Source organism: Ochlerotatus camptorhynchus, unplaced genomic scaffold (assembly GCF_037179485.1).
Source record: "Ochlerotatus camptorhynchus isolate MF236.1 unplaced genomic scaffold, CSIRO-AGI_Acam_v1.1 ptg000142l, whole genome shotgun sequence".
NCBI lineage: Eukaryota > Metazoa > Arthropoda > Insecta > Diptera > Culicidae > Ochlerotatus > Ochlerotatus camptorhynchus.
In genome coordinates this window covers 117510-138899 of record NW_027040632.1, presented here as the reverse complement: position 1 = coordinate 138899, position 21390 = coordinate 117510, and the positions used below count along the sequence as shown (strand labels likewise).

The following is a 21390-nucleotide window of genomic DNA, read 5'->3' as shown; positions in this document are numbered from 1 at the left end:
TCATTCTTGTTCAGACCTTCAGTCGAGTAAGTCCATAATTTAATGTGTTTAAACGCCCCCCGAAGGCCCAAAGAAATAATTTATGAATATTTTTTTTCGAGACGTACACTCACTTGGCCTGGCTTTAGAATCATCCAGTGGGCAGTGCGCTCTACACTCCAAGTATCCTTTCTTTCTTGAGTGTTGATTAATTACAATGAAATATTGTGACAGAGCACGGACTTGAGCTTACTAGAGTATTAAGTAATCTAGGTCCTATTCAGGATTTTTTTTTTTCGAGAGTTGACCAACTTCAGTCTTAATAGGCTAGAATCTCGGTTGGGCTCTCCATGCGATACACAATACTTTCAGACGACTCGAGCTATGGTGCTCACTAGGTCACTGCAGCTTTTAGGCTCGTATTGTGATCAACTGTGTGTATTAGATTACGACCATAAGTCCGGAGAACCCCGAGATCTTGGCACAATCGCCCCTGCAAACAAACACGCCAACAACCGGTCTCCTGCGAACAAAAGAACAATCCTGCACACTTAATTCAGATCACTGAAGTCGGTAGGAATTTACCGGGTTTTTGAACAGCAGAACAACTCGGTAAAATTTTCAAATGACCGTTACACGTGAGAAATCCAGACAATTTATACATTTTATTTTTCATCAATAAATGGGGTAAAGTGAACAAATTCTGTACAAGTTCGGGATAATTTTTTTAATAATTGGATTTTTCACTGATTTTTAAACTTTTACCGAACAGTTCTGTAGTTCAAAATTTACCGAACGACGGAGGCCTGGATTAGTGTGTGCAAACAAACTATACCAAATCATAGAGAAAATATTCCTCTACCTGTTTGTGTTATTAGTTTTTCCAAACTGAGCCCCAATTCACGAGAAACCGGCAAATGACGTGCCCATCTACAAAAGCAACCACGCTCCAACCTCGAAGATCTCCGGAAATATGTGATAAATCATGTAAATGTAAATGGAATACAGTAATGTCCCGATTTTGTCAACCCAACCCAATGTTTTCCAATGTTCTACAAAATCTCTGCCCTTTTTCAGTAATCTTCTTGAACCTATTGCACCAAAGTATACTTTAAATATCCCTCTTAACGAATGACGAATGAGAAAAATTTAGATTTATGATTATGTGAAATTATTGAAAGAAAAAAATCTGAAGCGCGGAGGGGCTGACAAAATCGGGTCATTACTGTATTCAAAATAAATGAATTCATTCTTACCTTTTAATGGTTGTTTGATTATTAATTGCTATTATTACCTGCTTAGAGTTGGCTCCTTTAAAATACTGTGTAGAATTTACCTCATTATTCCTCAGTTCTATCGATTTGTGATAGAACCACGCTCAGCATATTATCCTGTAGTACGGCTTGAGCATGCACCATGCAAGTAAGTCATCTCTCGTCAAAATGATGGGATATGGGCTGATGGTGAAGGGATATAGAAAACGAATAAAAGAACAGAAAGAAAGGTATTAGTATTGGTTACATTAACCACTCCCCCCCCCCCCCCCCTACACACACACAACGAAAAAGAAACATAGATGCACAGACAAACATAAATAACACATTTAATATTTTTCTCCACAAAACATAGTCACTAAAACACTACCGCCGTCTGTTGAGTATCATGTGATGGATAGTACGCTGAACAGATGGCACTAGTGTGCAGACGTCAAACGCAAGGTAACCGACCGTGCGCGCCACAGGTGGCGGCACCACCAACCAAAAACACCCGAATTGACCGTCAAATGCGTATTCGATGAACAACCTGTCCAACCGAGTGTTATGTCTGTTTGTCTGTGATATATGGGTTATTAGGAAAGTACAACTACATTATAACTATTAGTGCAATGGATGAACGTTAATTTCGGGGTCATGTTAGTGTTAGAGTTTTGTTAGTATTAATTAGTTATTATCGTAAACAAATAGTTCGCTTTCAAAATAAACTTTCAGAACCAATTTCAGTCACCTCTGGGGTACCCCAGGGTTCTCATTTAGGCCCATTTTTTTATTTTGTCCATAAACGACATTTCCTACATACTTAAAAAAATAAAATTGCTTGTATATTAGACCTGTTCATTTTAAACGAAATGTTCGGAATGTAACGGGTCAACCGTGATTACTGTTCGTCATGTTAATTAGAACTTCTGTGCAAATTTTCAGCAAAATCGGTGATGATTTAGAGGTGCTTCAAGTTAATTTTATGTTTTTAAGGTAATTTACGGCTTACAATATTTGTATCTCGAGACTGAAACAACGAAAGCTGCTGTAACAACTTTCATAGCAAAGTTTAATGTGTTATGTATCAACTTTGTAACCAAAGGTTGACTATTCGAAGTGATTTTATTGAAGTTTGACTTAGTTTCATGCTCGAAGATATCTTAAAAAGTGAAGAATTTTAAAGTATTTGTTCTACGAATTTTCCACCCATATGATATAAAAATGTGTAGTGTACGACATAATGTTCCTCATATTGTTCTAGAAGTTTCGTTCCAACATAGTTTTCGTGTATATTTCATAGATTGAGAGATAAAAATCAGAAAAGAGGCCGTTTAGCTAAAATTCACAAGGCAACAGAACCAATAAAAGTCAATTAGATTGACAGAACATAGTTGCATTGCTTTTCAATGACGACCGATGACTGTTTCATTGATATATGATTTTTTCATAAATATGAATCCTCAGTAGACGTGTTTTTTTATCAAAGGCAAGTGTCACTCGAACCATAACAGCAATTTATAAAATAACGAACATTTGAATGGCTCGAGTGACACTTGCAATATACAATGTATATGCAGACGACATGAAGCTCTTTATGGAAATAAGTAATTCTAGCGATGCAGAAGAATTCCAGAATGAAATCAATATATTCCACACCTGGTGTAGTAAAAGTCTACTTCAACTGAACGTAAAAAAATGTACTGCAATAGCATTTAGCAGAAAAATTGAAACACCGCATATTGAAATATCATTAGGCGACCAAATAGTAGAAAAAAGCAAAATTGTAAGAGATCTAGGTGTAATCGTAGACTCCAAACTAACTTTTATAGAACATTATAATACTATCATTAGTAAAGCAAACAGAATGCTAGGCTTCATCAAAAGGTTCAGTCATAATTTCGAAGACCCATACACTATTAAGCTTTTATATACCACATATGTAAGGCCAATTCTGGAATACTGCCACCTAGTATGGAATCCATACATTTCCATACACGAAGAACGCATAGAATCTGTCCAAAAACAATTCCTTTTATATGCTTTACGTAAATTGAATTGGACTGCATTTCCATTACCATCTTATGAAGCGCGCTGCATGCTCATCAATATACAAACACTTAAGGAGCGCCGCCAATTTGCAATGCTTTTCTTCATCAACGACATTATTTCAATGCGCATAGATTCGGCTGAAATTCTCGCACAATTAAATTTTTACACACCTTGTCGATATCTTAGAACACGGAATTTATTTTCAGAAAAATCGTACAGAACAAACTATGCAAAAAATAGCCCAATCAATCGAATGATGCGCCTATATAATTTGCATTGCGGAACTATTGCCATCACTATGTCCAAGCAGCAAATAAAAACTAAGCTAAAACATAATAGAATTAATGCATAGTATGTAAGTAAACATTGTAATAATCATTGTATGTAGTCTACACTGGCTTGACGAAATGGAAATAAAAAAAAAAGACCCGTATTCAGCCCTGTCGGCCCCTCGAACAATAGTCACAGGCAGTTGTTGTTAGGACATGCGACACTGTCACTGCTACTATGTTAGAGGTATGACCCGTCAAGTTTCGAAGTGCAAAAAAACTGTTAGAACTTTCTTATAAATTAACTTTACACTCAAAGCAAACTATTTACCTTAGCATTACAAAAGCGAATTTAAAATTACTATTTTATTTTATGCTAATATTAAAATTATGATAAAACTACAATTTACGGCTCCGTGAAATTAACTCGCATGAACCTTTCAAATCAATAAACTGGAGAAAAACTACAATTTTATCAAATTGCAAAAAAAAAAAATCATAGCGACACTTGACAAATCATCATCAAGCCCCTCATCCTTGGACAGGGCTAGGTCCTATTTAGGATTATATCTGAAAAATCCAAATCTGGCCAACGCCCACCGACGATTGTTTGTTAAACCTATACCCATACACAGGAGACATCGGAAACCCGAATCACAGCTCCAATGACTGGAATTCCGTTGAAAATGCATCTGGAAATATCCTTATTTAGTTCGTCCATAAAACCCTGCACTCGCGAACTTCTCTAGAAAAACGTTATCAAGTGGCAGAGCACCTCCGGCCAAAAATCGAAAAAAACGCAACGAAAAAACATAGACGAACAGAACAATGTGACAACCGGAAAATGTTCGCGTCCTTTTAGAAGCAGGGCACACTTTGATCCGTAGAAATTGAGTGATTATCGCATCGAAACTGTACGATAGGGTAAATGACGGCTTTAGCAAAACCTTAAGGCCCAAGCGCAATGACGGCTGAAGCGGAACGGCAACGGCAGCGGAAAAACCCGATCTGAGTAAGCCTACTTGTCGGATTGAAAACTAGTTGGAATCAAATCGACTTCGGTTAGGCATCTTGATGTCATTAGTGACAACTGTCAAACTTTCCGTTTCCGTTCCGCTTCCGCCCACATTGCGTTTGGGCCTTTATTCTATTATTGTCAGGGGGTTAACAACGATGGTTATTAATCCGGTTAACATTTTCGAAGGTGGCCAAGAACGCGATTATCCGTTTCAAAAGGGATTAAAACATCTATGCAGAAGAAGCCTTGCGAGAACTGCATCCCATCCCCAAGGTATACTGGCTGTACGTCATGCTACTGTACTGACTGTGATTTGCCACTGACATACGGTTTCGAAAACGAAGAGGAACCTTTATTGGAACCGAAATATTCCATTGTTCGTCGTATTCGTGTCAAGAAATTGCAAGTTACTGGACCTGATACTTGGCTACCTTCACACGGATCCAGCAATCGGCTACAACCGCTTATCTTTTATCCCAAGCCGGAGGATCACTACATCTGGACACTTCAAACTGGTTCTACATAGCACGGGACTAGTTTATGTTGATCCCCATCAAGCGAACCGTCTTTGATTGGAACTAAAATGCAACAATAGCACGGATGCTTCCTGTGGATTCATTTGGACTAACTTGGTGAGATCGCATCTGATTTTATTTATTTAAACTAAATTTACATAATTCTATTAAATTTGACAAATTCTTAATGGAGTTTTCTCTACGCATCCCAATTTTGTGTCTTTGAAATCATCATTGTGTGTGTGTCATCCTCTATCCCTCACCTAGCGGGGGGCGTTGGACAAGTAGAACTAGGATAATTTGATCAAATCTTATGCTCCGTAATGGTGCCCTTTATGTTGTGAAGACTAGTTCTTCAAAAAGGGTAACTTTTGGGACAAGACAAGGTGTCCTCAACAAGTTGAGGGAACAGGATGCACTAGATGTCCACAACAGGTACAGCAAAACATAACATAGACGCCCTTATTCACACTAACTACTCAGGGGGTAGAAGGTCAAGAAGAGCCACCGCCGCCAGCTAAAGCTTGAACCGGGTACCTGGGACTCCCAAGATATACCCGCGGCAATGGTCAGCAGACGATGCCCTGTGCGTATTTAGTATGTTATATGTTTTATTTGGATTCACAAAATGTTTGAAGCCATGCGTCATCTAAACCATAATTTGCATCACCACAAATACACTTTTCAACAATCTTCAACTGGAACGTACTCACCAAGTCATTACACCCGGCATCGCATTCCCGATGCTTCCACGCATATTTTTCTCTAATCATTTTAATTTTTTAAAAAATAACCCCGTTAATATGCAAGAGTTGTCGTTCAGATTAAAAGGAGTCCACGGTATAATGTCATAACTGTAAGAAGCAGTGTTCCCCTGAAAGCAGTCGATTAACCATATTAGAAAGTAATCCGGATCGAAACCAATTAATAACTAATTACCTTGAAGTCTAATCTAAAAGTGGTCTTAAGCTGTATAAAATTACACATAAGAGCAGATAACAAACTTTTCCGTAAATCATCATCAAGTGCTAGGACGGTGAGAACAAAAAGTTCACTTTTTCCATTGTAATTCCCAAATTTTGAAGAATTATCAGGACTTGATTTGAAATCGATTGAGTTTGTGGAGCAAAATCGATATTTTGACCCACCCTCCAAGACAAACTCCCAGGATTTCTGTCACTAACCATTGCAATCATTCGACACCTGCTTTATGTTTTATTCAATCTCATCTAATCTGTGGAGCATAATCCTGACAACCGTTCAATGGTCTATTTTAGAAACCTGTAATAAAGCTGTTCGCAGACAAACACTACGGTACTCAGGATAAGCCCAATGACCAGCAAATAGAACGGAAGCTGCATATCGATCATCGTCAGGATTTTGAAGTTAGCCGCCTCAGAATTCCTTATCTGTTCCCAATCCTTAATCGACACGTTAAAGTTCATCACATCGATCCAATGGTTGATCAGTCCACCGTTCAACATCCACAACAGCATCACGTTCATTCGCTCCAGAAGCACCGAATGTCGCGGCACTACGTACCCCAGATTGTAAGACCGGGGACACTCGGGAATCATGAACAGCTGCTTCGTTGTTATGTAGACTGCGTTATCCAGAGAAAGGGTGGTTTTACGCGTCACCGTAGAGATAGTTCCCAACCGGGCCACTCGAGACAACATTGATTCCTTGACCAGCTGCAATGCCATTTTGTTTCGCAGCGAGTCCATCATCGGACTGTAGTTAGCCGGGAACACATCGTCCATGTATCCCTTGTATTTTACGGGGATTTTCACGCCGGATTCGTCCAGCCGTTGCAGGCTATCGATGTCCTTGTAATACACTGGATTCAGGAAAACGGAAGACAAGCCCGACTGGAACATCGACACGAAGATCAAACTAACCATCATGATACCAAACAGCATCAGTCGTTCGATGCCGGAACGGGTAAACCGCTGATAGGGGCCGCTCACCAGAATTATGTAGGTATCAACAAATATTTGAACCATTTTGCGATACAAAGGAGCATCACGAATTTCATTGGAAAGGTTAAACAGAAAGGCAAAGCGTCGCCGCTGAGCCCAACGAATCCCGGTGGTACCTTTTGCTTGGATACCCGCACGAAGGACGATCCAAGCTATCGAACAGACGATCCCCATCAGAAACAGCAGGCCCCACAGATCCGCCGGGAAGATGGTGATCGGAACCAGATACTCCGGAACTCGGCTAGCCTTCCTCACCAGGCAGCACAGTTCGTCAGTGTAAATTCCGGTGGTGAACTCGACGTCTCGACTGAAGTAGTCCTTGATGAAAAATCCTACAAAGGCGATATCGCTTTCATGACGGGACAGGCGTCCTATGACTCCGTTGAAGCTACCGTTAGGAAGCTGGGTACCGAAGTTGTCCTTGTCCGGAGGCAGGTAGTTCGCTGTAATTAGAAAACCAAATAAATGGAATGCCTAATGAGAACCGTATTGCGATCGAACCTGTAAAATTAAGTATTTTGGTGAACACTCGACTAACTTCGACGTCGGCCCCATCGAAATAGGTTACGACACCAGTTGCGTCCAGTACCGGTTCCGAATACGTTGATCGAAATATGTCAATTCTTAGTGGATAACCATTGAAGTCACTCTCCGGGATTTTCGGAATGCTCCTTTGATCCAGCAGTTCTATCAATAACCCATACCTGGACCCATCAACTTCAAATGGATCGAAGGTGTAGATTCGTTCACTAACCAGGAAGAACAATCTATACAGATTGTCGTGAAGCCACAGCGAATACATCATGTTGGACATGTCGTCCAGTCTAAACTCTTCTCCCGCATCCAAAACGATTAGATACGTCGCCAGTGGATCGAGCAAGCACTTCAGCATCGTTTCAAACGTGCTCATGTTCGTAAACACCAGGTAACCGTTGTGATGGTTTTGATCCCAAATTTTCGCAAACGTGTCGAACGATAGATCCCATCGGAACAAACTGAACTCCTTAGAGTAGTCTCGATTGATCATATCGAGCGAATCGAACGCATCGGTTACCTTAGTGGACAGTATCGATTGATCTCCGGTGCATCTGGGTTCCCCGTCGGGTATCGCCAATATCTCTCCGCCATAGATTCGAATTGACTTCCATCGAAAAACTGCTTCCTCGCGACGAATGAGGTAGTCGATTTGATCCCAGAAAATAGGACTTGTCGAGTCGTGCTCACCAATTACAATATCGATGTGATCGATCTGATCGAAAATGGCACCGATTAGCGATTGAATGGCGCTATTGTTCAGCCAATTGGTGGGAAGTTCACCGTTTTCGGCTGATGTGACTAAAATAGATGAGGTGAAAACGAACGAAAGGACACCGATGATGGATGATAAGGGTAGCATTTTGTGCTGGCTGTGAAAACCGTGGCTGAATGAACGGAAAGTCGCCGTACGACTGTGTGTGATTTTCCTCAGGTCCGATCAATTTATCACATGGTTCAACAACGGACGCCTCGTGGATGGGGAGGAAAGGGCGGTCATTAGGAAGCAAATATGGTATTTCGGAGTTCTGTTTTATCAATTAAGAGCATAAAGATGGTACAGATTAGCAGGGGAACAGTCCTCGTAGGGGAAAGTGGGGAAGGATGGCCATATGGGGCAAGACGAGCATCGTCTCTAAATCACATCTTTTGACCATTATATTGGTAAAAATGTGTGTGAACCACTTGTTTAGTATGTACTGCAAAATATCAAGACAAAATACATAGCATTTTATATAGAGGACAATTTATGGTAGTGTTGTCAAAACTAGCCAAAAATTATAATTTGTTGGTGTTATAAAATAAAGTTTTATGTTATTCAAGCATTGGTTACCTGTTAAATACCGAAATGTTACTCTTGTTTAATATTGTTCTGATTGATGGGTTTGCTTTAAAAAAAAACTGTATTTATAATGCTTTGAAAGTATGATCTTGAATTGGGCAAGACGAGCACCGTCATTAGTCACCGTTATTAGTTGATTTATGAATTTATGAATGTATGAATGTATGAATTTATGAATTAACGAATTTATGAATTTAGGAACTTAAAAATTTATGAATTACTTACTTACTTACTTACTTACTTACTTACTTACTTACTTACTTACTTACTTACTTACTTACTTACTTACTTACTTACTTACTTACTTACTTACTTACTTACTTACTTACTTACTTACTTACTTACTTACTTACTTACTTACTTACTTACTTACTTACTTACTTACTTACTTACTTACTTACTTACTTACTTACTTACTTACTTACTTACTTACTTACTTACTTACTTACTTACTTACTTACTTACTTACTTACTTACTTACTTACTTACTTACTTACTTACTTACTTACTTACTTACTTACTTACTTACTTACTTACTTACTTACTTACTTACTTACTTACTTACTTACTTACTTACTTACTTACTTACTTACTTACTTACTTACTTACTTACTTACTTACTTACTTACTTACTTACTTACTTACTTACTTACTTACTTACTTACTTACTTACTTACTTACTTACTTACTTACTTACTTACTTACTTACTTACTTACTTACTTACTTACTTACTTACTTACTTACTTACTTACTTACTTACTTACTTACTTACTTACTTACTTACTTAATTGATTAATTGATTGATTGATTGATTGATTGATTGATTGATTGATTGATTGATTGATTGATTGATTGATTGATTGATTGATTGATTGATTGATTGATTGATTGATTGATTGATTGATTGATTGATTGATTGATTGATTGATTGATTGATTGATTGATTGATTGATTGATTGATTGATTGATTGATTGATTGATTGATTGATTGATTGATTGATTGATTGATTGATTGATTGATTGATTGATTGATTGATTGATTTATTGATTAATTGATTGATTGATTGATTGATTGATTGATTGATTGATTGATTGATTGATTGATTGATTGATTGATTGATACAATTTTTTGAAAACATGTCAATGCTACCATTTAGAAGATTTTACAAGATCCAAAATGGCCGAATTTTAGCAAAAATATAAATCATTGCCCTTTACAAATAATTACGCAAAGTTTCATAGAAATCGGAGAAGGTCGATTCAAAAATTCTTTTTCGCTACTTTATATTATTCTTCAAGTATAGAATTAGAGGCCACCCCTTGCAGCTTCTGTAAGATTGTAAGAAGAATGGTTCCCTGTCAAAATAGTGAAATTTTATTTGAGTTTCGTTGCTGTGCCCATCTTGCCCCAATTTGCCATACCTGAATGTCAGTCGTATTTTCTGCTGATTTATGGTTTTTAATTATGAACAAGGTGCGAGTACTCTTCCTGTTCTCTTCCGGTCGTCCACTTTGATTGAGCCATTCGATTGAAACGACGACAAATTTGCGACTTCCAAGCGTGATAAATAATAAATGAGTGAATTCCACCATCCATGCTTAACAACTCACTCAAGTATGTGTAAATACAACGCTTGTACCAGGGAATAACTATACAGTGGGTGTTCAATTTTGACGACACGTCTCTGATGTCTTTAGTAATTACATAACCTTCACATATGTATATAATATGTGCAGAGAGAATGATTAGTAATTTCCATTTAATTCCACTATCTTACTTGTTTATCCTTGGCAGATACACTTATTTCGTCTACAATGTGCAGACTTCTTCAGTGTCTTTAGGATTAGCATTAGGTACGAGTTCAAAACTAATAAGAGCAAGACGGATATCTATTACTGGACAGATACTAAGTCCCAGATAAAGACCTATCCCGCTCCTGGCCACGGGATAGGAAAGGTATGTTAGTCCAATATTTACTTAAGACAGATGCAGAGAACTCTACGACCCCTCATAAATGTCTCAGGAATTTAGGTATTATGTTCTTCCCTTTTCCTATGTTCGGGACCTAACATCACTGCGACCACTGATCTATTGTAGTATAGGAATTATCAAATATATCATATTAACAATATGATCCATTCATGCCTTTCCCAAATATTGCAATGGCGACCCGCAAAATATTTCTTCACGCACCATTTAGCGTTGAAAAAGGTCAACAACAATCATTCAATTACAATCGAGGGGTGCGAATATAGCACTTATTACAAAAGTAAGAGTCAAATTATTTTCATTAATTACATTGTTTATATTACTTTAAAATTTGTCTGACATGTCACTGTTGCCATCAAATAAAATAATATGCTGAAATACATTAATTTAAAATATTTAACAAATTTGCATTTGTCTTACTCTCATCGCTAAAAATTCGGTTCGCCAGCTAAGCGAAAGAGTGGACCATATTGTTAATATAATATATTTGGAATTATGTTAGTAGGGAAGGTAAGTCATAGGATACACCCAGTCAGTGTTGCTGGCAAATGTAGATTTTTTTTATAAATGTTGAAATCGCTGTCCAGAGCGTCTGCTGTCTTGTAGTAATACTCCATTAGTTTAATGTCGACACTGAAGAAGTCTTATTCACCTTACCAATCAGGTTAAAGCCTTGATGTCATCTGCTGTCCGAAGAATGCATCTCTACTCGATCCATGGCCACATATCGCCAGCCTCGTAGCATGCGAAGGGTTCGTAGGTCGCCTTATACTGGGTTGAAACACCTTGCCACTTCTTCTTGTTCCTGTTGGGTCGCTTTGGAAAACCGGCATTTGTCCGGCATTCTTACGACGTGCCCAGCCCACCGTAGTTCTCCGTGTTTCTCCTAGCAGCTGGTGCATTTCGTGGTTCATTCGCCAACACCCCACCGTATGTGTTGCGCAACACCTTCCGTTCGAAAAAAACAATGGTCCTCCACAAGCATACCCAAGTACCATAAGCATTAGTATGTAGCCTTTAATCGGCTTTCAGTATTACTAGTGTTAATAAGCCATTAATCAGCATTGCTAATGCTATAAGTCTTCAATCAATGTTGTTGTTGTTCATTTCATTTATTTAACGTCGGTCTCTGTTCCGCAATCTAGTGCCAATCACCGACGGACATCGATTACCATCCATTGACGGCAATCGAATGTGCAGGAAGGCAGCTTCCACACCTGCGTAGAATATCGCACCCATTCATTCAACACACAAGGGCCGGGATCAACGGCTTTACTTCCCTTCTGAAGGAAGACGTGACCAGAGATTTTTATGCCTCAGAAAAATCCCACCGACCTCGGCTGGGATTGAACCCAGACCCATTGGGGTGTTAGAACCACAGGCTTACCACTACACCACCGGCGCCGGCAACACTCCTAATGCTTCATGCACATAATCCTCTTTATATGAGCATTAGCAATGCTTGATAATATTTTGACAGGAAAACCACGTAGTTAGTATTTGTGAGTTGTAATGAGTTGTATCTCTCGGACATGTTCACACCAACACCAACATAGACATTTGACAAAGATGATTGAGTAAACGACTGATGCATGACTTTTCAACACGCGATTTGTTTAACCACTTCGTATATTCTCATCCCTAAATCTCTAGATCTACGTAATGTATGCATTTGAAAATAAAACTCAGTGCTTGCATCAGGCAAGTGTGCATAAAATTAAATTATGAGATCTTCACAGCTTCTTGATGATGAGATCTCAGACCCTGAAAATGTGAAATGGATGACCTCTACCAATCGTGTGCTTAAATAATTTAAATCGTTTACGAGTCTACTTATTTTTGGCATCGGAGGCGGTGGGTGGTATTTGTTTACTCAAAATGTTGACGTTTCTCACATCAGCCCTAAGTAAGCATTAGGAGTGCTAGTAACGGGCTACCATACTAGCATTATAAAGGTCCGCTATTTCGCTTTTTTTAGCATTGTATCAGCTCTGTATTAGCAAACAGCACTTCATATGCATTAAATGACTGCTTCATATTCGGATTTAAAGTAGAATTAGGGCTACGTTTTAATGGTTATCGGTTACTTGGGTAGTACAGGCCTCGTTACCGTAGAGGACCACCGGTCTAATCAACGTCTTGTAAATCAGTCCGCATCGTGCTCTCTTGCCGTGCGGATCTATTTGCTTTTTGCTGAAGGAAGTGTTACTACTACCTAAAGCTACAACAAATTTAAACAGCACTTTTCAGTGCTCAACCTGTAAAAATTTTCTACCTTGTTCAACTCTTATTCCTCTTCGATCCTTGTTTGGACCCTACCCGAGGTAATCCTTCTTGGATATCGATTTGGAAAATTCCTCTTCGATCCTTCAGATTCTTATAGTAATCTGCTTGGAAGTCGATCTGGATAAAAATTTACTGCCGCCATGGCGCCTAAACGCAAAAGAAAGGGGCAAACTCTTGACCCCCCTTCTGATGAAATTAATTTGAGTAATCAATTTGATTTGCTCACGGATGATGAGAATGATCCATCATCCAAGAAAAATTCTAGTAAACTTTCCCGGCTTAATGCCAAGAAGGAAAAGATTCCCCCTATTGTGATAACCACTACCGATTTCCATGCTCTTCGCTTGGAACTTTTGAATTTCGTGAAAGTTAAGTTTTCACTACAAATTGGACGTCGGGGTGAATGCCGTGTATTGGCTGAAACCTTGGACGGATTTAAATGTCTTCTCAAGTATCTTACTGAGAAGAAGCACAAATTTTTTACTTACGACACCAAAACTGAACGTGTGTTCAAGGTTGTCATGAAAGGACTGCCCAGTGGTGAATCCCTGGATCAGATCAAAGATGAACTGGCAAAATTACTTGGAGTTGTGCCACTCCAAGTAATCAAAATGAAAATGAAATCCCGTCCTGGCGATTCGCGCAACGGGATTTCTAATGATTTTTATTTAGTTCACTTCAAGTCTAGTGAACTAAACAACCTTAAGGCCTTAGAAAAAGCTAGCCTTATGCTCCATGTCCGAGTGAAGTGGGAACACTTCAGGAAGACTGGAGGAAATTTCCAAAACCTCACCCAGTGCCGTAAGTGCCAGGGATGGGGTCACGGAACTAAAAATTGCTACATGCCAGCTAAATGCATGAATTGTGGTGATTCCTCTCACGCAAAGGACGACTGTCCTGTGAAGGAAGATCCTAAGAAATTTAAATGTTCAAATTGTGGTGAAAACCACAAATCCAATTTTTGGGAATGTAAGACTCGCAAAGCGATCCTACAATCTCGTTCTAACCGACAGGTAAGAAACGCTCCACGTTTCCGACCAGGTACAAATTCCTCTGCTGTTAACAACGGTCAGCAATTAACAAATTCTACATTCGTACCCGTAGGTACAAATATCACCCCTGCTTCAAATTTTTCATCTGTACCTACTCCCCTCGCTGCTAACAATGTTCAGCGAGTTAATGGAGCTACCTATGCTGCTATTGCAGCGGGTAGAAATCAAAATACTAACCAACGTTCTAACGGAAATTTTGACAATTTTGACTTAGGAAGCATTACTGCCCCCAAAATGGAATTTTTACAGAATTCATTAATTGACATGATTTCTGATATGCTTAAATCTAACTCCATGTTTGATGCTATTCAAACTGGAGTAAAATTTGCAAATAATATTGTCATGACTTTAAAATTCAGTAATGGATTTTAAAGCATTAAATATTGTAAATTGGAATGCTCGATCTCTTAAAGATAATGAAGACGAGCTTTTTAACTTTTTGAGAGTTCATAACGTGCATATTGCCGTTATAACTGAAACGTTCCTTAAACCTGCCCATAAGGTTAAGAAGGACGCAAATTACTTGATTTATAGAAATGATCGTCTTGATGGACCCTGTGGTGGCGTTGCCATCATTATTCATAGACGAATCAAGCATAAAATTCTTTCTTCATTTGAAACCAAAGTTTTTGAAACTTTGGGAGTTTCTGTTGAAACAAAATTTGGACAACTTACGTTTATAGCTGCCTATTTGCCATTCCAATGCGTAGGCCAGCAAAAGAATTTTCTCAAGGGTGACCTCCAGAAACTTACCCGTCATAGGTCTAAATTCTTCATTATTGGTGATTTTAATGCAAAACACCGCTCATGGAATAATGTTCAAAGCAATTCCAATGGTAATATTCTGTTTGATGATTGTTCTGCAGGTTATTACACTATTCAATATCCAAACAGCCCAACATGCTTTTCTTCTGCAAGAAATCCCTCCACTATTGATTTGGTCTTAACTGATTCATGTCAACTTTGTAGCCAATTGGTTACCCATGCTGACTTCGGTTCTGATCACCTTCCAGTAACTTTTGAAATATCCCAAGAAATAATTTCTAATCCCAACAGCTCTACTTTCAATTACCATAGAGCTAATTGGGAGCGGTATCGAACATTTATGGAATATAACTTCGATCCAAACATTCCTTTGCAAACCAAAGATGAAATTAATTATGCTCTTGAATCTCTGACTACTTCTATAGTTGAAGCAAGAGCTGCCTCAGTACCAAAATGCGAGGTTAAATTCGATTCAATTATAATAGACGATGATCTTCAGCTCTTGATCCGTCTTAAAAATGTCCGTAGGAGACAATATCAAAGAACACGCGATCCTGCCATGAAAGTTATCTGGCGGGATTTGCAAAAACAAATTAAAAAGCGATTCTCTGCCCTGAGGAACAAAACTTTTGAAAATAATATTTCTAAATTAGACCCGAGTTCCAAACCCTTTTGGAAACTCACAAAAATTTTGAAAAAACCTCAAAAGCCTATTCCAGCGCTTAAAGAAGGTGGTAAAATTTTGATCACAAATTTGGAAAAAGCTCAGAAACTTGCTAAGCAATTCGAGAGTTCCCATAATTTCAGTTTGGGTCTTACTAGTCCTATTGAGAGTCAGGTTGCTCTGGATTATCTGAATATTTTCTCTCGGGAAAATATTTTTAATGATTCCTGGGGGACTGATTTGGACGAAGTAAGGTCTATAACTAAAAATTTTCAAAATATGAAAGCTCCAGGTGATGATGGAATTTTCTATATCCTCATCAAAAAACTCCCAGAGAGTACCTTGTCTTTCTTGGTAAAATTATTTAACAGATGTTTCCATTTGGCATACTTTCCTGATAAATGGAAAAATGCAAAAGTTGTTCCAATTTTGAAGCCGGATAAAAATCCAGCTGAAGCTTCTAGCTACCGTCCAATAAGTTTGCTTTCTTCAATAAGTAAACTTTTTGAAAAGATAATTTTGAATAGAATGATGCTTCACATCAATACGAACTCAATTTTTGCAGATGAGCAGTTTGGATTTCGCCATGGGCATTCAACTACTCATCAACTCTTAAGAGTTACCAATTTAATTCGTTCAAACAAATCGGAAGGCCACTCAACTGGAGTTGCTCTTCTAGACATAGAAAAAGCATTCGACAGTGTTTGGCATGAAGGTTTGATTGCTAAATTGAAAAAGTTTAATTTTCCACTTTATATTATGAAATTAGTCCAAAATTATTTAACTGACAGAACTCTTCAAGTAAATTATCAAAATTCCAAATCTAATCGACTACCTGTTAGGGCAGGAGTTCCTCAGGGTAGCATTCTTGGGCCTATATTGTATAACATTTTCACTTCGGACCTCCCTGATTTGCCTCAGGGTTGCCACAAATCTTTGTTCGCTGATGACACAGGCATTTCCGCTAAAGGAAGAAGTCTTCGTGTTATTTGCAGCAGACTGCAGAAAAGTTTAGATATTTTCTCTTCTTATTTACAAAAATGGAAGATTTCTCCCAACGCTTCCAAAACTCAACTTATAATATTTCCACATAAGCCCAGGGCTTCCTTTTTGAAACCTAGTAGTAGTCACATAGTCACTATGAACGGAGTTCCAATTTCCTGGTCAAACCAAGTGAAATATCTTGGATTAATACTTGACCAAAAATTAACTTTTAAAGATCACATTGAGGGCATTCAAGCCAAATGTAACAAATATATAAAATGTTTGTATCCTCTTATAAACAGGAAATCCAAACTTTGCCTGATGAATAAACTTCTAATATTTAAACAAGTTTTTAGACCGGCCATGCTTTACGCTGTGCCAATATGGTCTAGTTGCTGCACTACCAGGAAAAAAGCACTTCAAAGGATTCAGAACAAAATTTTGAAAATGATTTTGAAGTTGCCTCCCTGGTACAGTACAACCGACGTACATAGAATTTCGAATGTTGAGACTTTAGCACAAATGTCCAACAAAATAATTAATAATTTCAGGCAAAAATCGTTGCAATCCTCAATTGCAACGATTAATTCCCTTTATACTTAGATAAGATTTAGTTTTAGTTTTTAGTTTTAAGATATCAATTGTTATACTGACATGCAGGTTAAAAAACCTGTTTAAAATACTGAATTGCCAAGACATGAACAATGTAAAAACACTTAGATATATATCATAACAATTAAGGCTGGTACGTTACTGCAGTAACTGGAGCACCTAGGTTAAAATGAAATGTAATTTATTTTGAATTTGGAACAAATAAAGAGTTAAAAAAAAATAAAAAAAAAAAAAAAGGCAAATTTTATTCGACGGGAGTGTCCTTCAGAGACCAAAGTAGGCACGATACCCTGTCTTTTAATTTCTCTACTGACATCATTTTCGGCGTTCACCAGTGAGCTCAAATACACCAACACGAACTCGTCGGCCACCTCGATTTCATCATCCTCAATCTGAACTCGGGGTTTGGAGACTAACATTGTTTTCCCTAGAACCATTCCTCTACGCGTATTTGTCAAAGATAAGCAGTTAAGGTAGAGGAATTCAATGGAAATTGCTGATTCTTCTCTCTTTCGTTATACAGGTATTCCACTATAGACGCCCACATGCATCATGAAGATGGACAGTTTCTCTATTATCCTGAACATCTCTATTTGAAACATACAAATACTCGTACTGCTGCGATTATATTGTATGTACTTAGTCACGCTGCATGTATTTGAATAAATTCAAAATCTTTTTGGCGTACCGAACTTACTAATTACTTTAAGCAAAAAAAAATGCTTGGAGATAGAGGAAATGGATGTAATGTCGGCGTAAATGCCCCTAATTTGGGCCCATACATAAATTCATCAATCGACTAAATTTTCAACAGCGACCAAAAATATCCTTTAGTACCGTCCCAATGACGCGTTCATCTAGATAAAATTGTTAAATAGCAGATTTTTAGCGATGGGCCCAATCTTAGATCCATAGGCCAACATTAGAGCCATTTCCCCTATATATCAGTTGAGGGTTTTTGGGCACCCAATCCAAGTTTTAAAAAACAAGCAAAATGTTACTCCGATCGAGGATAAAGACTAACTGCACGTTTATTTAAAATTATTATAAGGTGAACTTAGGTATAGCCCTATCTATCTGCTGAGTAAGTAAACTACCTAAATACCTGTTATAGTGCCGGATGACCAGGTTCGTTGCCGGGTAGAGAAATGCTGATGCTAGGTTTGAGTGTTGGGTGCTGACCATGCTAGCTGCCTTGCCAACTGTTGGGTAGTCGTCGTCATCGGTGTTGTTGTTTTTGTTGCTGTGGTTGCTGTGGTTAGCTGTGGTGATGACGATAATGCTTTACTTATCGTGATCAGAGATTTTTTGCCTCAGAAAATCCCAGCGGCACCGACTGGGATTGAACCCAGGCTCTTTGGGGTGAGAGGCAATCACGCTTACCGCTACACCGCCGGCGCCGCTACAAGTTTTTCTTTATTGACGTATAGGAATATTTAAAATATTTATTTTAGGAATATTGCCAACTTATCACCGAGAGCCGATTTCTGTGGAAAATATACTTCTTTCAAAATAATCACAACTACAATGCGCATTGTGTAGCACAATACATCCTACCGTTCCAACTTGTAGTGTTACATTAGCTTTCTAACCGACACCTTTTTTATCAAAATCCCCAAATTAAAAAAAACTTACTGGTAAACTTTAGGCTTACTTTAATTTTATACATACCTATCTCAAACACGGGGAATCGAATTTATAACTTTTCGACCCAAGCTACATCCACGCGTCACTCAAATCGGTGCTAATAAATGAAATCGTATCAATCCACTCCAAATCAGCATCAATAAATTAATCAAACCCCAAACGGTCCCTATTTGTCCGCTAATGAAAAACCTACAGAGTCTGCCATTGTATACTTCTCCATCCACGGAACAATAAATGTCGCCGCTTGGCAAGTGGAAACGGTCAGTTCTACGTGGAATTTTCCACAAACAAGCGCAATGCTCCGGTTCAGTGTGACAATCGTTGTAAGCATCGTACTCGTTCCAACCGTCATCCTGCCACAGATGGCGAACGGTCCAGAGCCAGACATCCCGAGCTGGTTGACCAGCGCTACCATCCAATCGCAAATCGCCATCGTCTTCGATCGTATCGACAACATCGATATCGTGCTGGACGATCATGCCATTGATCGCATGGATCAGCTGGACTACCTGGTTCGTCACCTACGAGGGAAATCCATCCGAATTTACCAGGAAACGCGAACCAGTAACGGAGTAGACCGTGGTGGTTGCACTGCCAGTGTTCCCGATCGCGATTACGATGATGAGTACCAGCTTATTCGGTGGGATCGTACGTTTGGATCGTTCGCGAAGATTTGGGAGCAAAATGAGCACGATGGTTACGTAGTTTTTGGGAATTTAAATGTGTTTGAGAGGTTGGTAGAATGTTTGGTTGGTCCGACTGGGACGTACCTGGTTCTGCCGGATGGGAAACACGAGGATCAGGTTGAACAGGATCAAGTGTCCCGTTTGATGCATGACATTTGGAATCGCAATGGCGCTTGCAGGGTGTTCACCTTGGTGGAGGAACGAATCTACTGGTATAATCCGTTTGCAACTGAAGGGGATGGTTATGGTGCGTTGAAGGAATTGAGCGAAGCGGTAGAATTTCCTGAGATTCCACGAAACGACTTCAAGGGATACCCGTTGAGAATCGAAATGTTTTGGTCGACCTATACGGTGCCAATGAACGAGAGTGTACCTGAGGTTGATTTTCTAGGACCTGATGCTGAAGTTTGTCGGGCATTGACCACGGCGTTGAACTTCACACGTGAGTTGCATATCGGAGGAACTTGAATGGAACGTTTTCTAAGTGCATCTTTCCATTTCAGCGTTATACATCCGCCCGGATGGAGACAATTTTGGGAATCAGCTGCCAAACGGTAGCTTCAACGGGGCCATCGGTCGACTTGCTCGACGCGAAAGCGACATCGCGTTTGTTGGATTCTTCGTTAAGGACTATTTCAGTCGGGATATTGAGTTTACTACGGGAGTGTACAACGACGAGTTGTGCTGTTTGGTGAAGAAAGCGAGCCGAATTCCAGAGTATCTGCTTCCGATCACCATCTTTCCGACGGATCTGTGGGGCGTACTGTTCCTGTCGGGGATCGGCTTTTCGATTATTTGGACGGCTATTCGAGCGGTTATACGGATCGCTGTTGGCTCTCGCGTCACATGGAGTGAAGATCAACGACTAGGTCACCTATTCAACCTGTCGAACGAAACCCGCGATGCTCCCACGTACCGCAAAGTGATGCGGATATGCGTTGATAGCTACATCATATGGGTAAGTGCTCCCTTCCGTCGATTCACCCGATCCAGCATCGAACGCCTAATGCTCTTCGGGATGATGCTGGTCAGTTTAATCTTCATATCTATGTTTCAATCGAGTTTGGCTTCCGTTTTTCTGAATCCAGTGTACTACAAGGACATAGATACCCTAGAGCAGTTGGATAAATCCGGAATAAAAATCGAAGTCAAGTACCGAGGCTTCATGGATGACGTCTTTCCTGCCAACAACAGTCCAACGATGGACGCCTTGCGGAGTAAAATGGTCTATGAGCCGATCCCGGGATCAATGCCATATCGAGTGGCTCAGCTAGGGACCATTTCTACGGTAACCCGGAAAACGACACTATCTCTGGACAACGCCGTCTTCTTGTCCACAAATCAACTGCACATGGTCAGAGAATGTCCCAGAACGTACAGTCTGGCTTACGTTGTTCAAAGGCATTCGGTGCTCTTGGAAAGGATCAACACCTTGATTTCGAGGATGTTCGACGGCGGACTTATCAACCATTGGATCTCGGAGATAAACTTCAATACGACCATCAGGGATTGGGAGCAAATTAGGAATTCCCAGGACGCGAACTTCAAGATTTTGACTCTAGTGGACATGCAGTTCCCGTTCTATCTGCTGGCTATTGGAATATGTGTGAGTACGATTGTTTTCATAGTTGAGCACGTGCATCACAGGATTGGAAAGACCCGACGAGCCAACAGCAACAACGGCATGGCCTTCTGAAAGGATTTCTTTTGGTTCCAACTCAGTAAATGTAGTCAGCAAACACGATTCTTTAAATCATAA

General features: G+C 39.3%; 2 protein-coding genes across 2 annotated transcripts; one reads left to right on the top strand and one right to left on the bottom strand.

Moving 5' to 3' along the window:
* Positions 1-6354: 6354 nt before the first annotated feature.
* Positions 6355-17717, bottom strand: LOC135700823 (uncharacterized). The gene is made up of 3 exons (XM_065221481.1): positions 17609-17717; positions 7570-8403; positions 6355-7511 (listed from the first exon to the last, which is right to left on the bottom strand). The coding sequence occupies exons 1-3, from the start codon at positions 17715-17717 to the stop codon at positions 6355-6357; spliced, it is 2100 nt and encodes a 699-aa protein (XP_065077553.1).
* Positions 17718-19241: 1524 nt separating this feature from the next.
* Positions 19242-21327, top strand: LOC135700822 (uncharacterized). Its single transcript, XM_065221480.1, has 2 exons — positions 19242-20073; positions 20135-21327. The coding sequence occupies exons 1-2, from the start codon at positions 19242-19244 to the stop codon at positions 21325-21327; spliced, it is 2025 nt and encodes a 674-aa protein (XP_065077552.1).
* The last annotated feature ends 63 nt before the right edge of the window (positions 21328-21390 follow it).